This window comes from Macaca nemestrina, chromosome 18 (genome assembly GCF_043159975.1).
Source record: "Macaca nemestrina isolate mMacNem1 chromosome 18, mMacNem.hap1, whole genome shotgun sequence".
NCBI lineage: Eukaryota > Metazoa > Chordata > Mammalia > Primates > Cercopithecidae > Macaca > Macaca nemestrina.
The window spans coordinates 55,741,724-55,763,228 of record NC_092142.1 but is presented as its reverse complement, the minus strand read 5'-3'; the positions used below and the strand labels follow the sequence as shown (position 1 = coordinate 55,763,228).

Here is a 21,505-nt window from a genome sequence, read left to right as displayed (position 1 = left end):
AATACAAAAATTAGCCGGGAGTGCTATCAGGTGCCTGTAATCCCAGCTATTCTGGAGGCTGAAGCAGGAGAATCACTTGAACCTGGGAGGCAGTGGTTGCAATGAGCCGAGAACGAACTGCTGTACTCCAGCCCGGGTGACAAGAGCGAATCTCAAAACAAACAAACAAACAAAAAAACACACCATTATACATGTAAGAGATGTAACGGTATGGGCATCTGCAACAGACCTAAGCTTTGGCAAAATGAACTGATATGAATTAGTATGAAATATAAAAACAAAATCCACTTTTTAAACTCAACAGGCAAATTATTAATATAAATATATAAAAATAAAATAATACGTATGAAAAACAATACATATATGAAAAACGAAATATATGATTATAGTTAAATAAATAACATAAAAATAAAATAATTTACAAACATTGCATATCTGTTCGAGGGTGTGTATTTCACACTGGGAACGGTGTGTAGACTGACCCTCATGCGTGGATCACTCATCTTCAGCAGTGCTGGCCTGGACATGCCCGAAAGGAACTATCAGTCCCGAACTGCCCCATGTCACTCATGGAACTCTCGCTACCCCTGAGAGCTCCTTGTTCTGACTCGGCTCTGAATCTTTGGAAGTTTCTCCTAAGGTCAGGCTGCAGTCTCCTCCTTCAAATTCCAGCCCTTGGTTACTCCAGGCCAGCACAGTGAATAGGGAGGTGGAGCGAAGTGTCCAGCATTGTCCTGGCAAGCTGACTATAGATAGTAACTGGGGCTCCCAGGTGAAGTATTTGACTCGGCCTCTGCAGGGGTGATGGCATATTCTGTAGTTTGAAGGGGTGTGGTGTGCATTGAGAAGGATGAGGACTAATCATTGCTACCGACAGCTGGTCCCTCCAGCTATCTGCTCAGGGAATTGTTATTTGTGGTTCAATCACAGGGAAGATGAGACAGGTGGCCCAGGAGTCAAGCCCTAGATGGGCTGCAGGTGCTCTTTGTGAAGAGGGAATTTCAGAAGGGAGCCTGGGCCAAGTGCAGGCTTTGGTGTCACACAGCTGGGTTCACAGCCCACTTCACTCCTTACGGGCTGTGTGGCCTGCACAAGTCGCTTAACCTCTCTGAGCCTCCATTTCCTCATCTGTATATAGGAGATTATATTTCCATGCAGGGATCAAATGGGACAGTGGCCTGGTACTAGTGGCCTAGGGCTTACTGAACAGTGTTATTATAATCATTTCTCCATGTGGACTTTCTAGACAGACAATCCTGCTAGCTCCCATCAAGCTCCTTGGAAAAGGCCCATCTGCCTGCAGGTATTAAGTGGACTGAAGTTGGAGATGGGTTTGGAGTCTTGCTGTTCTGGTCTCAAGGGCATGTGGATGACCTCCTGTACCAGCTCTCCAGGATCAGACACTGCTCCAGCATTCAGACAGAGAACACGCCTTTCCCACCTTTCAAGTCATTTGATTGTCATACAAACCAGGGACACAGTGAATGTGCAGGGTTTGGTGAGATGGTGCTGTCTTCTAGAGGAGTTGTACTGTCTTCTAGAGGAGTTAAGCAATCTTCCCAAGGTTACACAGTTCAGAAGCAAAGGCACGAATGCATCTATGCTGTGGGTGTCCTCATGCCCTCGCCGTAGTGGAAGATCATGCTGTCCATGGATGCTAAGCCCAGCCCCTCACATTCCAGAGCTGGAAGGGCCCATGGTTAGTTAGCCCAATTGTGCCCCTGACTTGATAGCTGGGGAACTGAAGCCCAGAGAGGACATGCAGCTATGCAGAGGCTCTGGCTGCCAGCTCAGTGCTCTTCCCACTGTGCCTCTGTGCCAGAGTTAGTGTCTTCATGTGTCACATGGCAGGGTGACATAGGGTTGTGGTTGAGGACATTATGCTATGGTCAGCCTGTATGAGTGCCAATCCCAGATATATCATGCTGTATACCTGGGTGAAACAACCTCTCTGTGGCTCAGTTTCCTGGATTGTAAAAGGGGCAGAATATAATAATACATCATGTGCTGTATAAGCACGTTTTAGTTACAGATGCACTACGTATAGGAAGGTGGTCCTATAAGGTTATAAGGTAATTGTACTGTACCTTTCTATGTTTAACTACATCTAGATACACAAATACCACTGTATTATAATTGCCCTCAGTGTTCAGTACAGTATTATGCTATACAGCAGAAGCAGAGGAGATATGAATGAGGAGCATTTGATGGCAACTTTCTGTGTCTGGAAGTTAAACTGATTCTTTTTCCAATAGTGGTTAGGAGCTTGCTTTTTGTATAAATATATCTAAGGGAATAGGAGTCATTTGAAACAGAAACATTACATCACATATTGGTGCAGGTGATTGCAGTACTGGCAGGCATCCTTCCAATTCTGTTATGGGGACAGGGACTGTCTTGCTCATGGCAAGACATATATTTCTGGTGTGAATCCCTATTTTGTGGGAAGAGTGTAGGACCCTGTCAGGGCCACAGGACAGTGCTCATGTGAGTGATGAGTCAGACAGAGGACACCAGGGAGGGACACCAGGCCTGGCTTTTTTTTTTTTTTGCCTGGAGTAAAAATGTCATCTGTGCTATCGTCTGAGTCTGTTTGGGAGGCTATAACCAGATAACATAGACTGGGTAATTTGTAATACCAGAAGCTTGTTTCTGTCATTTCTGGAGGATGAGGTATAAGGCCAAGTCACCAGCATATTTGGAGTCTTGTGAGGGTCTTATTCTTCTTCTTGGGCCCTCACATGGTGGCAGGGGTTAAAGAAGACGCTTCTTCGGGCGTCTTTTATTAAGGCTCTAGTCCCACTCATGAGCGTGTTGTCCTCTCAGTGTAGTCACCTCTAAAATGCATCACCTCTTAAAAGCAACACACTAGGAATCAGAATTCAACACATGAATTTTGGAAGGGTACACGCATTCCGGCCCTAGCAGCCATGATTGACACTAATGAAATCGTAGCTAATGTTGTAGAGCACTCACGATGTACAAGGTAGCATTCTAAGTTCTCTACATACACTAAATCATTTACTTTTATGAAACTATCCCTATTACACTCATGTATCACTTAATAATGGGAATACATTCTGATAAACCCATCTTTAAGGAATTTCATCTTTGTGCAGACATCACAGAGTGTTGATTAGGTAGGATGATGACCTACTACGCACATAGACTACACATAGATTATATGGTGTGGCCTATTGCTCCTAGGGTTCAAAGCTCTACAGCATGTTACTGAATATTATATGCAATTGTAACACAATGGTAAATATTTGTGCATCTAAACATAGCTCAACATTAAAAAGTCCAGTAAAATGTCCTTATTATAACCTTATGGGACCATCATTATATACACTGTCTAGAGTTGGCCAATATGGTATTTTTTGGCACATGAGTACATTCTACCCCTTTACACTGCAGGAAACTGAAACACAGAGAGGTTATGTCACTGACATATAAGTGACGCTGCTGGGTTTTGCATACATGCAGGTTGACCGCAGCAACATGCCCTCAATCACAACTCTCTGTCACCTGTTCATGAGAACCATGAGGACTCTGAACCTGCCACAGAGGCAGATTGGGAAGAGCACTGAGTTGGCAGTCAGAGCCTGTGCATAGCTCTGGGTCTTCTCTGGAATTCAGCTGCCCAGCTGCCTTCAAGGGCACAGCAGGGCTAACTGGCCACGGGCCCTTCCAGCTCTGGACTGTGAGGGGCCGGGCTTAGCATCGCTGACATCATGATCTGCTGCTATGTTGAGCACATGAGGACAGCCATAGCATAGATTCATTCGTCCCTTTACTTCTGAGCTGTGTGACCTTGGGCAGATTGCTTAACTCCTCTAGAAGACAGTACAATCTCGCCAGACCCTGTACATTCAAAATGTCTCTGGTTTGTGTGAAGATCAATGACTCAAAGTGTGGGAAAGGCTTGTTCTCTGTCCAAATGCTGCAGCAGTGTATCATCCTGGAGAATTTTGTGCAGGAGGTCATCCGTATGCCCTTGAGACCAGATCAACAAGAGACCCATCTTCAACTTCCAGTCCACATCATACCTCCAGGCAGATTAGTGTTACCCAAGGAGCCTGATGGGATCTAACATGATTCTCTCTCCAGGAAGCACATGTGGACAAATGATTATAACAGCACTGTTTATTAAGGCCAAGCCAGGTGCCAGGGTACTGTCACACTTAATCTCTACATAAATTTATAATCTGCTTTCTACAAGTCAGGAAATGGAGGCATAGAGAGGTTAAGGGGCTTGTGCCGGCTCCACAGCCAGGAAGGTGTGAAGTGGGCTGTGAATCTGGTTATGTGACACCGAGACTTGCACATGACCCAGGCTGCCTTCTGAATTGCCCTCTTCACAAAGGGCACCTGCTGGCAAGCATGGTCCTGACTCCTGGGCCACTTGACTCATCTTCCTCTGTGATTGAACAGCAATAGCAATTCCCTGAAGCAGTAGCCAGAGAAACCTACTGTTGGCCTAACTACCAGTCACCAGGGTGATGCCTCACTCCTTCTTGATGAACAGCAACACACCTTCCAACTGCAGAATATGCCGTCACCCCTGCATTGGCACACGACATCCTTCATCTGGACCTAGTCCTTCTCATGACTCTGCATTGCCACGATGATGCTTTCCTCCACATCCCCAGTCACTTTGCTCCCCTGAGTTAATCAAGGTTGGAATTTAAAGAACTAAAGTAGCTTAATCTTGGGAGAAACTGCCAAAGATTCAGACACAAGTCACTACAGGGAGCACTCAGGGGTCAGCGAGTGTCCTGTTGGTGACACTGTCCGGTCAGGACTGATGGTTCCTTGTGAGGATGTCATGATCACTGCTGCTCAAAGTGTGTAATCTACACACTAGGGCCTGTGTGCTATTTACAGTCTGTAGTGCACAGCATCCATTAACATATATGTAGATTATAAAGTTGTAATTTTCCTGGTATTTCTTTTTATATTGATTGAACTTTTTCCTGTTGAGCCTAAAAATGGATTTTGTAATTTTTTTATGAGGTCTCCTTCTGTCACCCAGACTGTGGTGCAATGGTGAAAACATGGCTCACTGCAGCCTTCAATTCCTGAGCTAGATGGATTCTCCTGCCTCAGCCTCCAAGTAGCTAGGATTACAGACTTGCACCACCAAACTTTGCAACGTGTTTGTTTATTTATTTAGAGACAGGAGTCTCCCTATGTTGCCAAGGCTAGTCTCAAACTCCTGGTGTCAAGTGGTCCTCCCATTTGCCTCTCAAAATATGGGGAATATAGGTGTGAGTCATGCTGCTCAGCCAGATTTTGTATATTGAATTTAGTTTCATGATTTCCATTATTAGTATTATTTCATTTACCAAGGCTTAGGTGTGGAATGGATAGGAATGAAAAACCCCTCCTTCATCCTGGAGTTTGAGAAGCTTCGTGTAGAAGTAAATAACTAAAGAGTTTGATTCCATCCCCTGTAGTTACTTTTGAACCTGAAATCCAAAGAGGAATTGAAGTTGGACAGAGAAATCAGAGAAGAAACAGGAGGCATTCAGAATTTTCTGTGCAGCATTTGAGAATGAAGGTGGTCCTGTATCCCGGATACCCACCAATGACCTGACGATGTGCTATTCCTTTCTGCAAAAGAGGAAGCACAGTGAGGCAGCTTGGCTTGCCTTAAGGCACTTGGATTGTTAGGGGCTCACATTTCCATCTAGAGCCCAGGAGTCTGCATTCCCAGTTCAATCCCTGATCCCAGTCTCTGATTTCCAAAACACACAAGGGAAACTGAAGGCAGAATCATGTCTAAAGTGTTTAATTATCACTCACATATTTCATAGGAAAAGGAATGTAGCAAACCGGTCAAGGTGGTATAAAAAAAAAATCTAGGTTTGTACATGTCTGGCTATTAACATCTGGGAGAAAGGCTGTCCTGGCATCAGTCGCAGCAGCTGCATGTCTCTGATGCCCCTTTGCAGACATAGCCCTGGGCACACTTGGCACAGCCCACGCGGTAGCGGGAGCAGCAGCCTGGGGAAGAAGAGGAGTGTGAGAGGTCACAACTGACTCGCCCAGGGACCTCCCTGCCCAACAGAGCCTCCAGCTCCAAAGGACCCTTAGTTCAGGATGGCATGGCTTTGTCAGGAGACAGCTAGGGAATACTTGGGGTAGGTCTTCCTATGAGAAAGCTGTCCAGCCCCAAAGGTGCCCTGGACAGGGCAGAAGACTGGAAAGGCAGTGACAAGGTATGGACAGAAAGGAAGGCCAGTTCCCCAAAAGCATGCCTCCAGGGCCAGCCTTGGGTTCCCTCCCAACCTTAGCCCCAGACAATGGAGATGGCCCCACACTCACTCTTCTTGCAGGAGGTGCATTTACACTCTTTGCACGTGCAGGAGCCAGCGCAGGAGCAGGAGTCACCTGTGAGAAAGAGAAAAAGCCAGTGAGCCGTGAGTGAGATGCAGAAGATACAGCAGTGAGTTAATGAGTGTCCATTGCCCAAGACACAGAACCCGGGAGCCCCTTACCAGCCGCGCAGGAGCAGTTGGGGTCCATTGCAACCCGAGGAGAGGCTGGAGTTCCCAAGCCAGAAGGGAAGAGGCAGTGGTGCACGTTGAAGGCGTGGTGGAGCCCAACAGCCAGCGGCTGCTTTTATGGTCAGCGGAGGGGGCCGGGCGCAGACACCTCGCCCCGCCCTTGCACCCGCCCTGCCCAGTCTGCCCCGCCGGCCGTCCTGGGCTGGGCTGTGCGCAATAGATGGGCCAGGTGCAATGTCCCTTGAGCTCAGCGGGATGCACACCGTGGGACGGCCACTTTCGCACCGGCTCGCGAGGGAGGCGCTGTGCGGCTTCTCTCACCCTGCCGGGCCTTCCCAACTTCCCTGAGGTTGCCTGCTACACCCGCCCCTTGGCTTTCTGCCTACCCCAGTATTCTGTCTTTTCCCCCACTTTCACCAATGCCCAGGTCTCTAGTCAATAGCTAAGCCTTTCCTGGAGTCGAGGGTAACCCCAGTCTTGTGCTCCACTTTCTGGATCTGCCAAAGCAAGGAACATAGCAAGGCAGCAGTGTGCAAAGGGCAGGCCAAGGGTGCAAACTTCACATCTCTGGCCTTATCCGCCCTGTCCCCGGTTCCTACCTCAGTCCTTTGGTCACGTTTCTCCTGTGCACAGCAACACCGAAGACACAGGGCTCTGCCTCTCTCTCTTCCATTCTCCACTCTTGAGGGCCTGAGTGGGCACCTTTGTCCAGGTCCTCCTTTGCATAAATCTCTCCAGGGTCTTCCCACAGCTTAGCCGGGTACCCTAATACAGGATGGCAGTTTTGAAAGTGTGGGATGTCCCTAGAAGAGGGATCATTGAAGGTGATATGAAGATCCTGCATTAAATTAGAAAGCAAGAGAGCTGCTTATTTTGCCTTCCATGTTTCTATTGCTCTACGGTTACACGGGTCTGGGTTTGGTCCTGTTTAGTCACTTTCTTTGAACCCTCACAACAACCATAAAGGGACATGTGTTCTATTTATGAACCCGTATTCCTAATCTGGACAATGACAATACCAGCAGTTCAAGCCACTAGCCCAGGGTCAGGGGGCTGGGAAGTGGCACTGCTGGGTGTGAATCCTGTCAGCTTCTCAAGGGAGAGAGGTCAGTGATGAAGTTTCCCTATGGCCTAGGTATATTCATCTCTTCACTGCTTGAAATCTTTAAACAAAACCAAGCATCAAGGTCAGTCCTAGAAGCAAAACAGAGACATAGAGGGATATGAATAAGTATACTTTGACGGGAGGGAGACAGGGCCCTGTGTCTTCCGTGTTTCTGTGCACAGCAGAAACGTGGTGGAAGAACTGAGGTGGGGGCAGGAACAGGGACACGCAATGCCAGAGATCCGAAGGTCGCATCCTCCGCCTGTCCCTTGCACACTACTCCCTTGCTATGCTCCCTGCTCCCGCCAATCCAGACAGTCGAACAAGAGACTGGGGTTGCACTGGGACTCCAGGAAAGGCTTAGCTGTAGACAAGGGGGTGGGCAGGCCCCGGGGTGTGGGGCGCAGGTCAGCATTTCCGGGCACGCGGAACGCCAAGGAGTGGGAGTAGCAGGTAATCTTGGGGAACTGGGAAGGCCCGGCAGGGTTAGAGAAGCAGCTCACCCGGGCGCACAGCGCCTCCCGCGCTAGCCGGTGGGAAAGGGGCGGCCAGGCGGTGTGCACCGACCTGCGTTCACCGTGCCTTGCGCCCGGCCCGTCTGCTGCGCACAGGCCAGCCCAGGACCGCGGACGGCTGGGACTCAGGAGGGCGAGTGCAAGGGCGGGGCGGGGTTTCTGCTCCCGGCCCGCTCCCCGACTATAAGAGCAGCCGCTGGCTGTGGAGCTGCACCACGCACTCCAGGTGCTCCACCGCCTCTTGGCTTCTCGCTTGGGAACTCCAGAGTCTCGCCTCGGCTTGCAATGGACCCCAACTGCTCCTGCGCCGCTGGTAAGGGGCGCCCGGGTCTGTGCCTTGGGATGCCAAATTCCCAGACACCATGGAGAGTGTCCCTGGGTTTGAGGAGGTTGCGTTTTGCGATCTGAGGTGAGGGGACTCCTTTACTTCTTCCAGTGCTTTCCTCTTGGTCGAGCTCCTGACAGCATTGCCCTCCTCCCTGTGCCTCTGTGTCAGAGGTGAGGGTCCTGAGGCTCAAGGCTGTCCTGCTCCACATCATCCCGTTGGTCACGAGGCTGCTGGCTGAGCCTCAATTATCTAACCAGGCTCTGAGCATCTGGATTGGATGGGAGGCAAGGGCCATTGCCTCTTCGGGGTTCCGGACAGAATGTGGAAGTCGCAGTCTTCCCGGGCTGTGCCTGGAGACTGGGACTTACCTTTGGAATACAAATGGAGGGGGCTCGGTTTTCCCAACATGAAAGGAGAGGAGATGGGGCTTCTTTTCCTCTGCTGAGTGGGAAAGGAGCTCTGAGGGCTGGCCCTGCACAGAGGAGGGGGAACTGGACACTCATAGATCCACTGCTGTATCTTCTGCATCTCATTCACCACTCGCTGGCTTTTTCCGCTTCCTTGCAGGTGGCTCCTGCACCTGCGCCGGATCCTGCAAGTGCAAAGAGTGCAAATGCACCTCCTGCAAGAAGAGTGAGTGCGGGGCCATCTCCAGGAATCTGGGGCTGTGGCTAAGGTTGGGAGGGAACCCAAGGCTGACACTGAGTGCTTGCTTCGGGGGAACTGGCCTTCCTTTGCCCCAGTTGGCTGTGTCATTCCCTCTCCAGGCTTTCTGCCCTGAGTTCAGATGGAGCAGGACAGCATTTTTCTCTTGGGACACAAACCCCAACTGTACCATCTATGATTTCAGAACAGAGCTGTGGCACACAAAAAAAGCATCCTCTGGGTCTGGCGTCTGAGCTTGAGCCAGGCTTGCTATTGGGGCAGGGAGGTGCCTGGTCCAGTCTACTGCCACCTCTCACTCTCCTCTTCTTCCCCAGGCTGCTGCTCCTGCTGCCCCATGGGCTGTGCCAAGTGTGCCCAGGGCTGCGTCTGCAAAGGGGCGTCGGAGAAGTGCAGCTGCTGTGCCTGATGTGGGAAGAGCTCTGCTCCCAGGTGTAAATAGAGCAACCTGCACAACCTGGAGGTTTTTTTACATACAACCCCTAGCCATTTGCTGCATGTCCTATTATATTAAATATGTGAATGACAATAAAACAATTTTGACTTGAATCTTACTGTGGTCTTCTTTGTGTGTCTTGGAAAAAAATGGACTTGGGTGGGGGTTAAACCACGAGTTTAGATAGCAGGTTCTGGATGGAAATGTGAGCCACTAATAATGTGAACACTTTTAGGCCAGCCAGGTTACCTCATTGAGTTTACACTTCTGTAAAATGGGATTGCACTGTGCACACCATATGGGTGGGGACCATACATGATCGCTTCCAGTCTCATGCCAAATGTAGCACAGAAACTGCATCCCTCATTTTTATTTTCTGATTTTCCTGCCCAGCCTCAGATCCACATTGGATTTGAGGCTTAAAAGTGGCTACAGTGCTGGTACTCAACTCCTCAGTTCCTTGAATCCTACAAGGGTGCTAGGCTTTTGATGTTTTGTCACTGCCAAATCTCATGTTGAAATGTGACTTCCAATATTGCAGGTGAGGCCAAGTGGGAGCTTTTGGGGTCATGAGGACAGATCCCTAAAGAATGGCTTGGTGCCATCCCATGGTGAAGAGTGAGTTCTTCCTCTGGTAGGTCACTCCAGAGCTGACTGTTTAAAAGAGCCAGACACCCTCCCCTTCTCTCTCTTGCTCCCTGTCTCTCCATGTGATGTACCTGCTCCCCCTTGGTCTTCTGCCAGGATTGCAGGCTTCTTGCGGCCCTCATCAGAGGCAGATGCCTGCACCACACTCTGCACAGCCTGCAGAAGCAGAAATCAAAACAAACTTCTTTTCTTTATAAATTACCTAGTCTCAGGGATTCCATTAGAGCAATGCAAACAGGCTAGCACAATGGGGCTTTTCAAACACTTTGGTGAAGGACAGTTTTTACTTCCTATCCATCACAGACTTAAACCTTGGTAAATGTAATAGTATCGATCATAGAGATAATGAGATAAAACACCACATACAAAACCCATTTTTTAGATCCAACAGGAAAGCAGTTCAATAAATCCACAAAGAAATAGGAAAATGAAAGATGTACAAACTTTGAACATATGATGATGTGCATTGTGGCCCAGAAACAACAAACCAGACCAGGCGTGGTGGCTCAGGCCTATAAACCCAGCACTTTGGGAGGCCAAGGTAGGTGGATAACTAGAGGCCAGCAGTTTAAGACCAGTCTGGCCAACATGATGAAACATCATCTCTACTAAAAATACAAAAATTAATCGGGCATGATGGCATGCGTCTGTAATCCCAGCCACTTGGGAGGCTGAGGCATAAGAGTTGCTTGAACCCCGGAGGCAGAGGTTGTGGTGCACCACGATTGTGCCACTGCAGTCCAGCCTGGGCAACTGAGACTCTGTCCCAAAACAAGAAAAGAAAGGAAACAGCAAACTGGCCCCACTGTGTGGCTCTCACACCTTGAGCGGCACTGCCCAGCACATCCCCACAAGGAACCATCCGGCTTGGCCTGCCCAGTGTCACTGACGGGACACTCACTGACCCCTGAGAGCTCCCTGTTGTGACTGGGCTCTGAATCTTTGGAAATTCCTCCCAAACTCAGGCTGAATTTGCCCTTCTTTCAAATTTCAGCTCTTGACTCCTTCCGACCAGTAAAGTGACTGGGAATATGGAAGGACATGCCCGGCATGTCCCTGGCAAAATGAAGTGTGTGTGATCATGGGTTCCACATGAAATGCTTCACGCCTGCCCATGCAGGAATGACGGCGGATTCTGCAGTTTGGAGGAAGCAGTGGTGCTCAGTAGGAAGGAGTAAAGCCCTGGCTGACTTGTAATTAAAGCCAACAATCAGTTTCCCTGGCTATGTAGAGGAAACGCTATTTGATGTTCAGTCAAAGAGGAAGATGATCCTTCTGTCCTGGAGGTCAGGAGCACGCTTGCCCACTGCTTCCCTGTGAAGAGGAGACTTCAGAAGGCGGCCTGCGCCTAGGGCACGGGTTTTGGTGTCAGGCAGTCCTGGTTCACAGCCCACCTCACCGTGTACTGGCTGTGTGGCCTGAGTGCAACACTGAAACTCTCTGAGCCTCCAGTTCCTTATTTGTAGAAAGCAGATTATATCTCAATGCAGGGATTACATGACAGCATAATCTGGCCCAAGGCTAGGGTTTAATAAATAGTAGCAATGATGATCATTCTCTCTATACTGCCTTTTTTAGAGAATGAAGCCTGTTAAATCCCAAAGGTAAGAGAAATCTTATGGGTTTGAAAGCACTGCTGTGAATTGGATGCTGGGAATGGGACTGCAACCTGGCTGATCCTGCCAGCAGTGTGGACGACCTTCTGCGGAAAGTGCTTTTCAATAAGATGCTGCCCCAACATTTGACCAGACATAAAATCCATTCCCATCCTTCATATCATCTGATCACATGACTTCTGGAATGACAGCCACAGGCCTCAAGACTGGGACAGCAAATATGCAGGGCCTGGAGTGCTTATGTTGTCTTCCAGATTAGTTAAGTAACCTACCCAGCGTCACATAGCTCAGAAGTCAAGGGATGAATGAACGTATGCTACACCTGGTCTGTGGCCCTGGCCACAGCTGGTAGATTATGATGCCACTGGATGCTAAATCTTGCCTATCTTAGTTCAAAGATACGAAGACTCTTTGGGATGAACGAATGTTACTCTTGGCTTGACAGATGAGAACTGAAACCCAGAGATGTCACAGAGCTGTGCAGGAGGACATTCCTGTCCACAGAGTGCACTTCCTATTGCTACCTCTATGCTAGGTTTTCTGTGTCCTTATCGTTCATGTAACTTGGTGGCAGAGGGTGGTGGGTGAGTATATGATGCTGCCGTCAGCATGCATGAGTGCAAATCCCACCTCTGTTACTTTTAGCTGCATGACACAACCTGTCTATGGCTCAGTCTCTTCCACTGCACAAGGGGCATAATACTAACCTCTGTATTATGGAGGTATAAAGGAGACGCCTGTGAAGCCAAGGCTGGTATCCCAGAGCACGCGGGGAGGTGGGTGGAAGGCAACTTCAAGGAAACTGGGAAAGGCAGCCGCGACCTCAGGGACACGAGCACACAGCCCCTCCTGCGTGAACCGGCGCCAAAGGGGTCCCCTGGCCCTTCTGCGGCGCACAGCCCAGCCCAGGATTTAATGCCTACAAGCAACTTAGAATGGTGTGAGGGGTGTGGGGTCTATAATATTAGCTGTTGCTTTTTTTTTTTAATCATTTTATGGCGCATAGGGGATACTTATTTATTTGCACACAAAGGCCTGGAGTGCTCAACTGTGTATCCTGTTATTCTCATCTGCCACAGGAGTATATGTCCTGTGGTCCAAAGAGAGCCATTCAGTGTTCCCATAACATTGTAATCAACATTAGGGTTATAAAGCTATGAGCAAGATTCTGTGCTTCATGTCAGATACAGAAGAATGACTGCCCTTTCCGTTACCACCTGCACCATTTTTTAGTTAATATTTTACACTGAAATGATTAATACTTTCATACACATACTTTATGAAAATCAAACTCTTTTCCATCAGAGAAAGTGAAAATCAATCTTGTCCCACACATGGAAGACAGCCCCAAATTAATGTGTGTGTGCGTGTGTGTGTATGTATTACACTTATGGATCGCTTTTGCCACTGTCCATCTTAGAGCTGGTAGCTTCCTGTTGTTTATTTGGGGGTTTTTTGTCTCTATTTTTTGAGACAGAGTTTCACCTTCTTCGCCCAGCTGCAGTGAAATGGCCCAAGCTGCAAACTGTGCCTCCCTGGTTCAAGTGATTTTCCTGCCTCAACCTCCTGAGCAGCGGGATTACAGGCAATTGCCACCAAGCCAGGATAATTTTTGTATTTTTAGTGGAAACAGGGTTTTGCCATGTTAGCCAGGCTAGTCTCCAACTTCTGACCTCAGGTGATCCATCAGCCTCGGCTTTCCTAAGTGTGGGATTACAGGTGTGAGCCACTGGGCCAGCCCCTGTTTTTTAAAAAATTTCCAGCAATAGAGAAGTGTTGATGACATACCTGGGCTAAAGGAAGGCTTGATCATGGACACTTTCCATTAAGAGGCTGGCTGGATTTAAATCAGTGCACAACTGTTTACTTCTATGACGACCAGTTACTTGGACTCATTTCTTTGCAGTCCTGTGATTAGCAAAATGGGTTCATAATTAGTATTTCCCGTTAGAATTGCTGTGAGGATTCAAAGAATGAAAGTGATTAAAAAGGGACTGGTGCAGACTCAATGTCATGCAAGAGTCAGGTATATTGAAGAGAAATAACTGGATGTCTTGCTTTTTATTTTTTTTAGAGACAGTGACTTGCTATGTGGACTAGGCAGGACTCGAACTCCTCGACTCAAGTGATCCTCCCGCCTGGGACTACAGCTTTCCACCACCTTCCCCACCTTGCTTTTTAATTTAAAGCAGGGTCTGCATGTCATCTGAAGTCATCTCTCTTTGGGGACATCCCACATGTCCAGAACTGCCAGCTGGCAGTCGGGGTGGCCCATTAGGCTGTGGGGAGCATGGAGACCTATCTGCAAAGGAGGACCTGGACAAATGTGCCCACACATCCTCTCAGGCGAGGAGAATGGACGGGAGAGAGAGGCCGACCCGTGTTCCCGGTGTTGCTGTGTACGGAGGAGCGGGTCAGAGGAACCGCGGTGTGGACAGGGACAGGCAAGGCGCGGGGACGAGGAGAAACGAAAGCCACATCGGTGGCGGGTGCTCTGCACACAACTCGCTCGCTACCGCAGGCTCGCCGCTCCGCACTCAGCCGATCCGGGGACGGGAGCAGGAGGGCTGCACCCGGACTCCGGGACAGGCCCAGCTGAAAACGGCGGGGCGAGGGGTGGGGTGGAGACGCTCCCGTCGCCAAGGCTGGCGTCCCGGAACCTGCGGGGAGGAGGGTGGAAGGCAACTTCGAGGAAACTGGGAGAGGCGGCCAGGACCTCGGGGACAGGGCGTACCGCCGGGCGCACAGCCCCTCTGCGCGAACCGGCTCCAAAGGGGCGGTTCCGCGGCGCTTCCCCAGCGGAGCTCAGAAGATGGTGCCCCCGACCCTTCTGCTGCGCACAGCCCAGTCTAGTACCGCAGGCGGCGCGAACCCAGCAGGGCGGGTGCAAGCGCGAGGCAGGGCCTCTGCGCCCGGCCCCCTTCCCTGAATAGAAAAGCAGCCCCAGGCCGTGGCGCTCCACCACGCCGTCCACGTGCGCCTTGCTGTCTCTCGATTTCTCGCTAAGATCTCCAGCCTCACCGCGGCTCGAAATGGACCCCAACTGCTCCTGCGCCACTGGTAAGAGAAGCCCGACTCTGCGCCCTGGGTTTCCCATTTCCCAGCCCCAGTTCAGAGGGTGTCTGGGTTTGAGGAGGTCGCATTTTAAGTTCTGAGCAGAAGGGGACTCCTTTACTTCCTTAGGTGCTTTCTTTCTGATCACGCCCCTGAGAGCACTGCCCTCCCCGCTGGGCCTCTAAGTCAGAGTTAAGGATACTGAGGCTCAAGGCAGTCCTGCTTCACATCACCCAGTTGGTCAGGGTCCTGCTGGCTGGGCACCAATGTTCTCCTCCAGGCTCTGAGCAATCAGGATGGATGGGGGGCTAGAGACATAGAGTCTTCAGAGTTCAGGACAGAAGGTTGTGGCTCGCAATCTCAGTATTCCTGGGTTGGGTGTGCAGCAGGGACCTTCCTGGTGGGGTGAAACAGGAGGGTGTTTGCGTTTCCCAGTGTGAGTGGGGAGGACATGGGGCCTCTATTCCTCTGTCCTGAGTGAGAAAGGAGCTCTGAGGGCTGGCCCTGCACAGAGGAGAGGGCACTGGAGACTCATTGACCCACTGCTGTACCTTCTGCATCTCACTCACTGCTCACTGCGTTTTTCTCTTCCCTGCAGATGTCTCCTGCGCCTGCGCCGGCTCCTGCAAATGCAAAGAGTGCAAATGCACCTCCTGCAAGAAGAGTGAGTGAGGGGCCATCTCCAGGAATCTGGGGCTGTGGCTAAGGTTGGGAGGGAACCCAAAGCTGACACTGAGTGCCTGATTCTGGGTAACTGGGCTTCCTTTGCCCCTGTTGGCCATGTCGTTCCCTCTCCATGCTTTCTGCCCTGAGTTCAGATGGGGCAGGGAAACCTTTTTCTCTTGGGACACAAACCCCAACTGTACCATCTGTGGTTTCAGAACAGAGCTGTGCCACACAAAAAAAGCATCCTCTGGGTCTGGCGTCTGAGCTCGAGCCAGGCTTGCTATTGGGGCAGGGAGGTGCCTGGTCCAGTCTACTGCTGCCTCTCACTCTCCCCTTCTTCCCCAGGCTGCTGCTCCTGCTGCCCCGTGGGCTGTGCCAAGTGTGCCCAGGGCTGCGTCTGCAAAGAGGCGTCGGAGAAGTGCAGCTGCTGTGCCTGATGTGGGAAGAGCTCTGCTCCCAGATGTAAATAGAGCAAACTTCACAGCCTGGGTTTTTTTTTTAAATACAACCCTGAGCCATTTTCTGCATTTCTTTTTATATTAAATATGTGAATGGCAATAAAACAATTTTGACTTGAATCTTAATCTGGTCTTCTTTGTGTGTCTTACAGAAAATGGACTTGGGTGGGGGGTTAAACCACGAGTTTAGATACCAGGCTCTGGATGGAAATATGAGCCACTAATAATGTGAAAACTTTCAGGCCAGCCAGGCTACCTCACTGAGTTTACACTTCTGTAAAATGGTATTGCACTGTGGGGGCCATACATGATCGCTTTGTCTCATTCCCAGTGTGGCACAGAAACTTCACCCCTTATTTTTATTTTATGATTTTCCTCCACAACTTGAGATCCACTTGGATTTTGGGCTTCAAAGTGGCTATAGTGCTGGAACCCAAGTTCCTAGTTTCTTGAATCCTACATGAGGGCTATGATTTAGATATTTTGTCACTGCCAAATCTCATGTTGAAATGTGTCCTCCAATATTGCAGGTGGGGCCTAGTGGGAGGTTTTAGGGTTGAGGACAGATCTCTAAAGAATGGCTTGGTGCCATCCCATAGTGAAGGGTGAGTTCTTCCTCTGGTGGGTCACTGCACAGCTGGCTGTGAATGAATGAAAGTGATTAGAAAGGGACAGGTATAGACTCAATGTTATGCCTTAGGTATACTGAAGAGAAATAACTGGATGTCTTGCTTTTTAATTTTATTTTTTTAGAGACGTTGACTCCCTGTGTTGTCCAGGCAGGACTCCTACTCCTGGGCTCAGGTGATCCTTCCGCCTCAGCCTCCTAAGTAGCCTGGACTACAGCTTCCTGCTACCTCCCCCATCTTGCTTTTAAATTTAAAGCAGGGTCAGCACATCACATGAAATCGTCTCATTTTGGGGGTTTCCCACATGTCCAGAACTGCCAACCGGTAGTGGGGAGCCTGGCTAGGCTGTGGGGAGCATGGAGGTTTATTTGCAAAGGAGGTCCTGGATAAATGTGCCCCCACATCCTCTCAGGAGAGGAGAATGGAAGCGAGAGAGAGGCCGACCCGTGTTCCCCGTGTTAATGTGTACGGAGGAGCAGGTCCGAGGGACCTAGGTGTGGACAGGGACAGGCAAGGCGCGGGCGAGGAGAAACATCACATTGGTGGCGGGAGCTCTGCACACGACTAGCTCGCTACCGCCCGGTCCCCACTCCGCACTCCGCCGATCCGGGAGCGGGAGGCTGTGGCTGCACACAGACTTCTGGACCTGCCGAGCTGAAAACGGTGCGAGGGGTAGGGGGGAGACTAACGAGACGCCAAGCTGGGTTCCCGGAACGCGCGGGGACTAGGGTGGAAGGCAACTTTGGGGAAACTGGGAAAAGCGGCTGGTACCTCGGGGAGACCGCGTACCCCGGGCGCAAAGCCCGTTAGCGGTGCGCCAAAGCGGGGAGCGGGGGTGGTCCCGCGGTCGGCACCCAGCGCTACTCAGGGAACTGTGCGCCTGACCCTTCTACTGCGCACAGCCCAGCCCAGGACCTCGGGCGGGGCGGACTCATCGGGGCGGGTGCAAGCGCGGGGCGGGGCCTTTGCTCCCGGCCCTCTTCCCCTGACTATTAAAGCAGCCCCTGGCTGTGGGGCTCCACCACGCCTTCCACGTGTGCCTTATAGGCTCTCAACTTCTTGCTTGGGATCTCCAACCTCTCCACGGCTCGAAATGGACCCCAACTGCTCCTGCACCACTGGTAAGGGATCCTGGGTTTCTGGTCCTTAGGGTACCTATTTCCCCGCCACAGGATCGATGCCCCTAGGAGTAGAGGTGTTTTTTGAGTTCTAGCTAAGTGGAGCCATTTATTTCATTAATCTAGTGCTTTTCCTCTCAGCGCCTTCATCACCCCTAGAACATTCCTATTCTAATACCTCCCATTTCAGAGGCGAGAGAACTCAGGCTCATAATTCTCCTGCTCCGTGTCACCCAGGTAGTCGGGGGCTGCTAGGCTGAGCCCCAGTACACTGTGCCGTTCCTGGGGTGGATAGGAGACAGGGGTTGTTGTCTTTTCAGGATTAAGGACATAAAGCCCATCCTAGCCTCTAGAGATAGAAGTAAGGTCAGGCTTCATGGTGCCCTGAGTCCAACAGGAGCTATCTATCTATCAGGCCTGGCAATGCACTCAGCTGGGAGTATTTGTTGACCAACTGCTGCTGTCTTTATCAAATTCACTGCCTTTTTCTCTTCCTTGCAGGTGGCTCCTGCACCTGCACTGAGTCCTGCAAGTGCAAAGAGTGCAAATGCACATTCTGCAAGAAGAGTGAGTGCGGGGCCATCTCCAGGAATCTGGGGCTGAGCCAAGTCAGAGGCAGGAACCCAGAGCTCAGCAGGCAGGAGTAGGCCAGCGGTCAATTTCCCATCTCCGCTTCCCCAACAACTGATTCCAGATCAGAGCCAGATCTTTAGACATGATTGATTCCCAAATTTCATTCTTAAAATAGACAAACTAAGGCCAAGAGAGTGCACCAGCCTGCCAAGCACAGACATGACACCTATAGACTTTCCTCACCTAAGTGTATGGTTCTGGGGAGCCAGCCTTCCTTTGCCCTTGATAACCCCAGTCACTGCCTCTCCAGCCTTCTGCCAGGTCTGAGGCTCAGATGTGGATAAGAAGCTTTTCACAGAAGACCCTCACTCAAAAGGTCCGCCACTTATCGCCCATCTCCAACAGTGCATGCCATCCTGAACTAAGTGTCCTCTGGGGCTGGGGACAGAGCTTGAGCCAGGCCTGTTTGAGGGCAGGGAAGTCCCTGGTCAAGTCTGGTCTGACCTCTCGCTCTCCCTTCTTCCCCAGGCTGCTGCTCCTGCTGCCCCGTGAGCTGTGCCAAGTGTGCCCAGGGCTGCATCTGTAAAGGGGCATTAGAGAAGTGTAGCTGCTGCGACTGATGTCGGGAAGGCCCTGCTAGAAGATGTAGAAAAAGTGACCTGCACAAATATGGAATTTATTCCATACAACCCTGACCCATTTACTGTATTGTTTTTTTATGAAATATGTGAATGATAATAAAATTGTTGACTTAATGCTGGCTCTGTTTTCTTTGTGTGCCTTGGAAATAGGGGACTCCATACCCAACAGAGCTGGGACAGTGGATTGCATTGAGGATCCAGAGACCTGGGTGCTGGCACCTTGTCCTATCACCTTACACACTGAGGGCCTTAAGGCAAATAGGCACCTGCCTCAGGTCAGTTTCTTAAATAGAAATGTAAGAGCATGGTGACAGGTGATATAACGCCACAGGAATCTGTCACAGACTTAAGCTTTGGTAAGATAAAATCTATTAGTATGACAAAAAGAAAAAAACACCAAATTCATTTTTTATATTGAATAGGAAAATTTCAATAAATATATGGAAGACAAAATAGGAAAAATAAAATTACACATTTGTTCTAGGGTGTATATTTCAGACTGGAAACAGTTCACAGACTGGCCCCAGTTTGTGCGTCACACGCCTTCAACAGCACCAGCCAGGCCATCCCCACATGGAACCATCAGTCTTGGCCTCTCCAGGATCTCTGATGTGACTCTCAGTATCTCTGAGAGCTCCATGTTGTGACTTAGCTCTGAAACTTCAGAAGTTTCTCCCTAGGTCAGGCTGAAATCTGTTCCTCCTTCAATTCCAGCCCTTGGTTAATTCAGGCAAGCAAAGTAACTGGCGGAGTGTAGGAAATTACCCAGGATCCTCCCAGCAAGATGGAGTACAGAGAAGGATTAGTTCCGGATGAAGTCCTTTGAGTCTGTCTATGCGGAGGTGATGGCCTATTATGCAGTTTCTAAATTGTGGTGGTGGTCACTAGGAAGGAGTAGGGCCCCAGGTAACATGTAATTAATGGCAGCAATTAGTTCCTCTGGCCATTTGTTGCGGGAATTGCTATTTGATGTTCAAAGAAGAAAAGGTGTCAAGCGGCCCAGGAATCAGGACCATGCTGGCCTGCAGGTGCCCCTTTTGAAGAAAGCACTCCAGAAGGTAGCCTGTGCAAAGAGCATGGGGATCAGGGTCAGGGCAGTCTTGTTGAACCGCCCACTTCACCACCTCTGTCCTGGGCTATGAGACCTAGGCAGGTTGCTCAACCTCTCTGAGTCCCACTTCTTCCTTTGTAGAACTGTCTGTCACAATTCAGAGCTAGAAGGGCCCTTGGTCAGTGAGTGCAGCTGTGCCTCTGATGGGTGCGATGGCGTGTTGAGGCTGAGAGGTCACAGAGCTATGCAGAGGGATACACTGCTAGCTCAGTGCCCTTCCCACTGCCGTCTCTGTGCCAGACTTTCAGTGTCCTTGGGTTTTACATGACACGGTGACATAGGATGGTTGTTGAGGGCACCATGATGCAGTCAGCATGCATGAATGCAAATCCCAGCTGTATCGTTTATATGACAGTGACACCACCTCTCTGTGGCTCAGTCTCCTCAACTGTGAATTAACATAATGATAGAGTCTGCTGGTGGGAGCAAATCACTTAAAACATGTAAAGAACTTAAAATGGTGCCTGGCTTGTGTTGAGTAGTCTGTAATAGCTTTGATTTTAATCTTTATTCATAGCATAGGGATACTTTTCTACTTCTAAACAAAAGCCAGGCCTAGTGGGCTTAGTTGTGTGTCCCATGTTGTTCTCATCAATAACAGGAGCGCATGACCTGTGGCCCAGAGAGAGTCCTCCACTAGTCCACAAATAAGGATCCATACTGGATACATAAAGCCATGAGCAAGACAGTCCCTGTCTGCATAACAGATGCAAAAGGATTCCTGCCATTTCTGCTATAACCTGCGCTGTTATTTTCTTTAACATTTTCTCTTAGGTAATCATATTTCTTTAATATATTTATAGGAAAAGCAAACTCTTTGACACTACTGAGAAAAAGAGTCAGTCCCACTTGCAGATATGGAACGCAGCCATAAAGTTACGTATACCTCCCTCTGTCACTCTCAGAATTGGCCTGGACATTTGTTTATGTTTGAAGATTTCAAGCAGTAAAGAAGTGCTGAAGACATACCCAGGCCAAAGGGAAGCTTTGCCCTTGACCTCTTTCCCTTGAAAAGCTGCCTGGATTGAGACCCACAGCACCACTGTTACCAGCGCAGGGCGTCCAGGTTCTCAGCACCTCGAACAAAGAATTTTACAAATGCACAAAGTAAGGAAGGAATGAAGCAACAAAAGCAGAGATTTATTGGAAACAAAAGTATACTGCACAGGGTGGGAGCTGGCCCCAGCAAGTGGCTCAAGGGCCTGGTTATAGAATTTTCTATGGTTTAAATATCCTCCAGAGGTTTCCCATTAGTTATTTAGTGTACTCCCTATGTACATGAAGTAGTGGCCCCCTATCTGACTAATGGCAGAAAGCAACCAATTAGAAGCTGAAGTGAAGTTACAAAGTTACTGCTATGCAAATGAGGAGGTAGTCCAAGGCAGTCCAATTGGTTGTCATAAGGGACAAATCAGAGGTACTTTCAATTTCT

The 21,505-nt window shown here is 49.7% G+C and overlaps 4 protein-coding genes across 4 annotated transcripts; 3 read left to right on the top strand and 1 right to left on the bottom strand.

The window, feature by feature from the left end:
* Positions 1 to 5,778: 5,778 nt before the first annotated feature.
* On the bottom strand, positions 5,779 to 6,653 carry LOC105494050 (metallothionein-2-like). Its single transcript, XM_011762154.2, has 3 exons — positions 6,504 to 6,653; positions 6,331 to 6,396; positions 5,779 to 6,009 (listed from the first exon to the last, which is right to left on the bottom strand). The coding sequence occupies exons 1-3, from the start codon at positions 6,529 to 6,531 to the stop codon at positions 5,918 to 5,920; spliced, it is 186 nt and encodes a 61-aa protein (XP_011760456.1). The 5' UTR covers positions 6,532 to 6,653; the 3' UTR covers positions 5,779 to 5,917.
* Positions 6,654 to 8,338: 1,685 nt separating this feature from the next.
* On the top strand, positions 8,339 to 9,672 carry LOC105494051 (metallothionein-1E). The gene is made up of 3 exons (XM_011762155.3): positions 8,339 to 8,445; positions 9,028 to 9,093; positions 9,441 to 9,672. Exons 1-3 carry the CDS (start codon positions 8,418 to 8,420, stop codon positions 9,530 to 9,532), a joined length of 186 nt encoding a protein of 61 aa, XP_011760457.2. The 5' UTR covers positions 8,339 to 8,417; the 3' UTR covers positions 9,533 to 9,672.
* Positions 9,673 to 14,701: 5,029 nt separating this feature from the next.
* LOC105494052 (metallothionein-2) lies at positions 14,702 to 16,121 on the top strand. The gene is made up of 3 exons (XM_011762156.3): positions 14,702 to 14,883; positions 15,476 to 15,541; positions 15,889 to 16,121. The coding sequence occupies exons 1-3, from the start codon at positions 14,856 to 14,858 to the stop codon at positions 15,978 to 15,980; spliced, it is 186 nt and encodes a 61-aa protein (XP_011760458.1). The 5' UTR covers positions 14,702 to 14,855; the 3' UTR covers positions 15,981 to 16,121.
* Positions 16,122 to 17,630: 1,509 nt separating this feature from the next.
* Positions 17,631 to 19,076, top strand: LOC105494053 (metallothionein-1A-like). The gene is made up of 3 exons (XM_011762157.2): positions 17,631 to 17,751; positions 18,250 to 18,315; positions 18,850 to 19,076. The coding sequence occupies exons 1-3, from the start codon at positions 17,724 to 17,726 to the stop codon at positions 18,939 to 18,941; spliced, it is 186 nt and encodes a 61-aa protein (XP_011760459.1). The 5' UTR covers positions 17,631 to 17,723; the 3' UTR covers positions 18,942 to 19,076.
* The last annotated feature ends 2,429 nt before the right edge of the window (positions 19,077 to 21,505 follow it).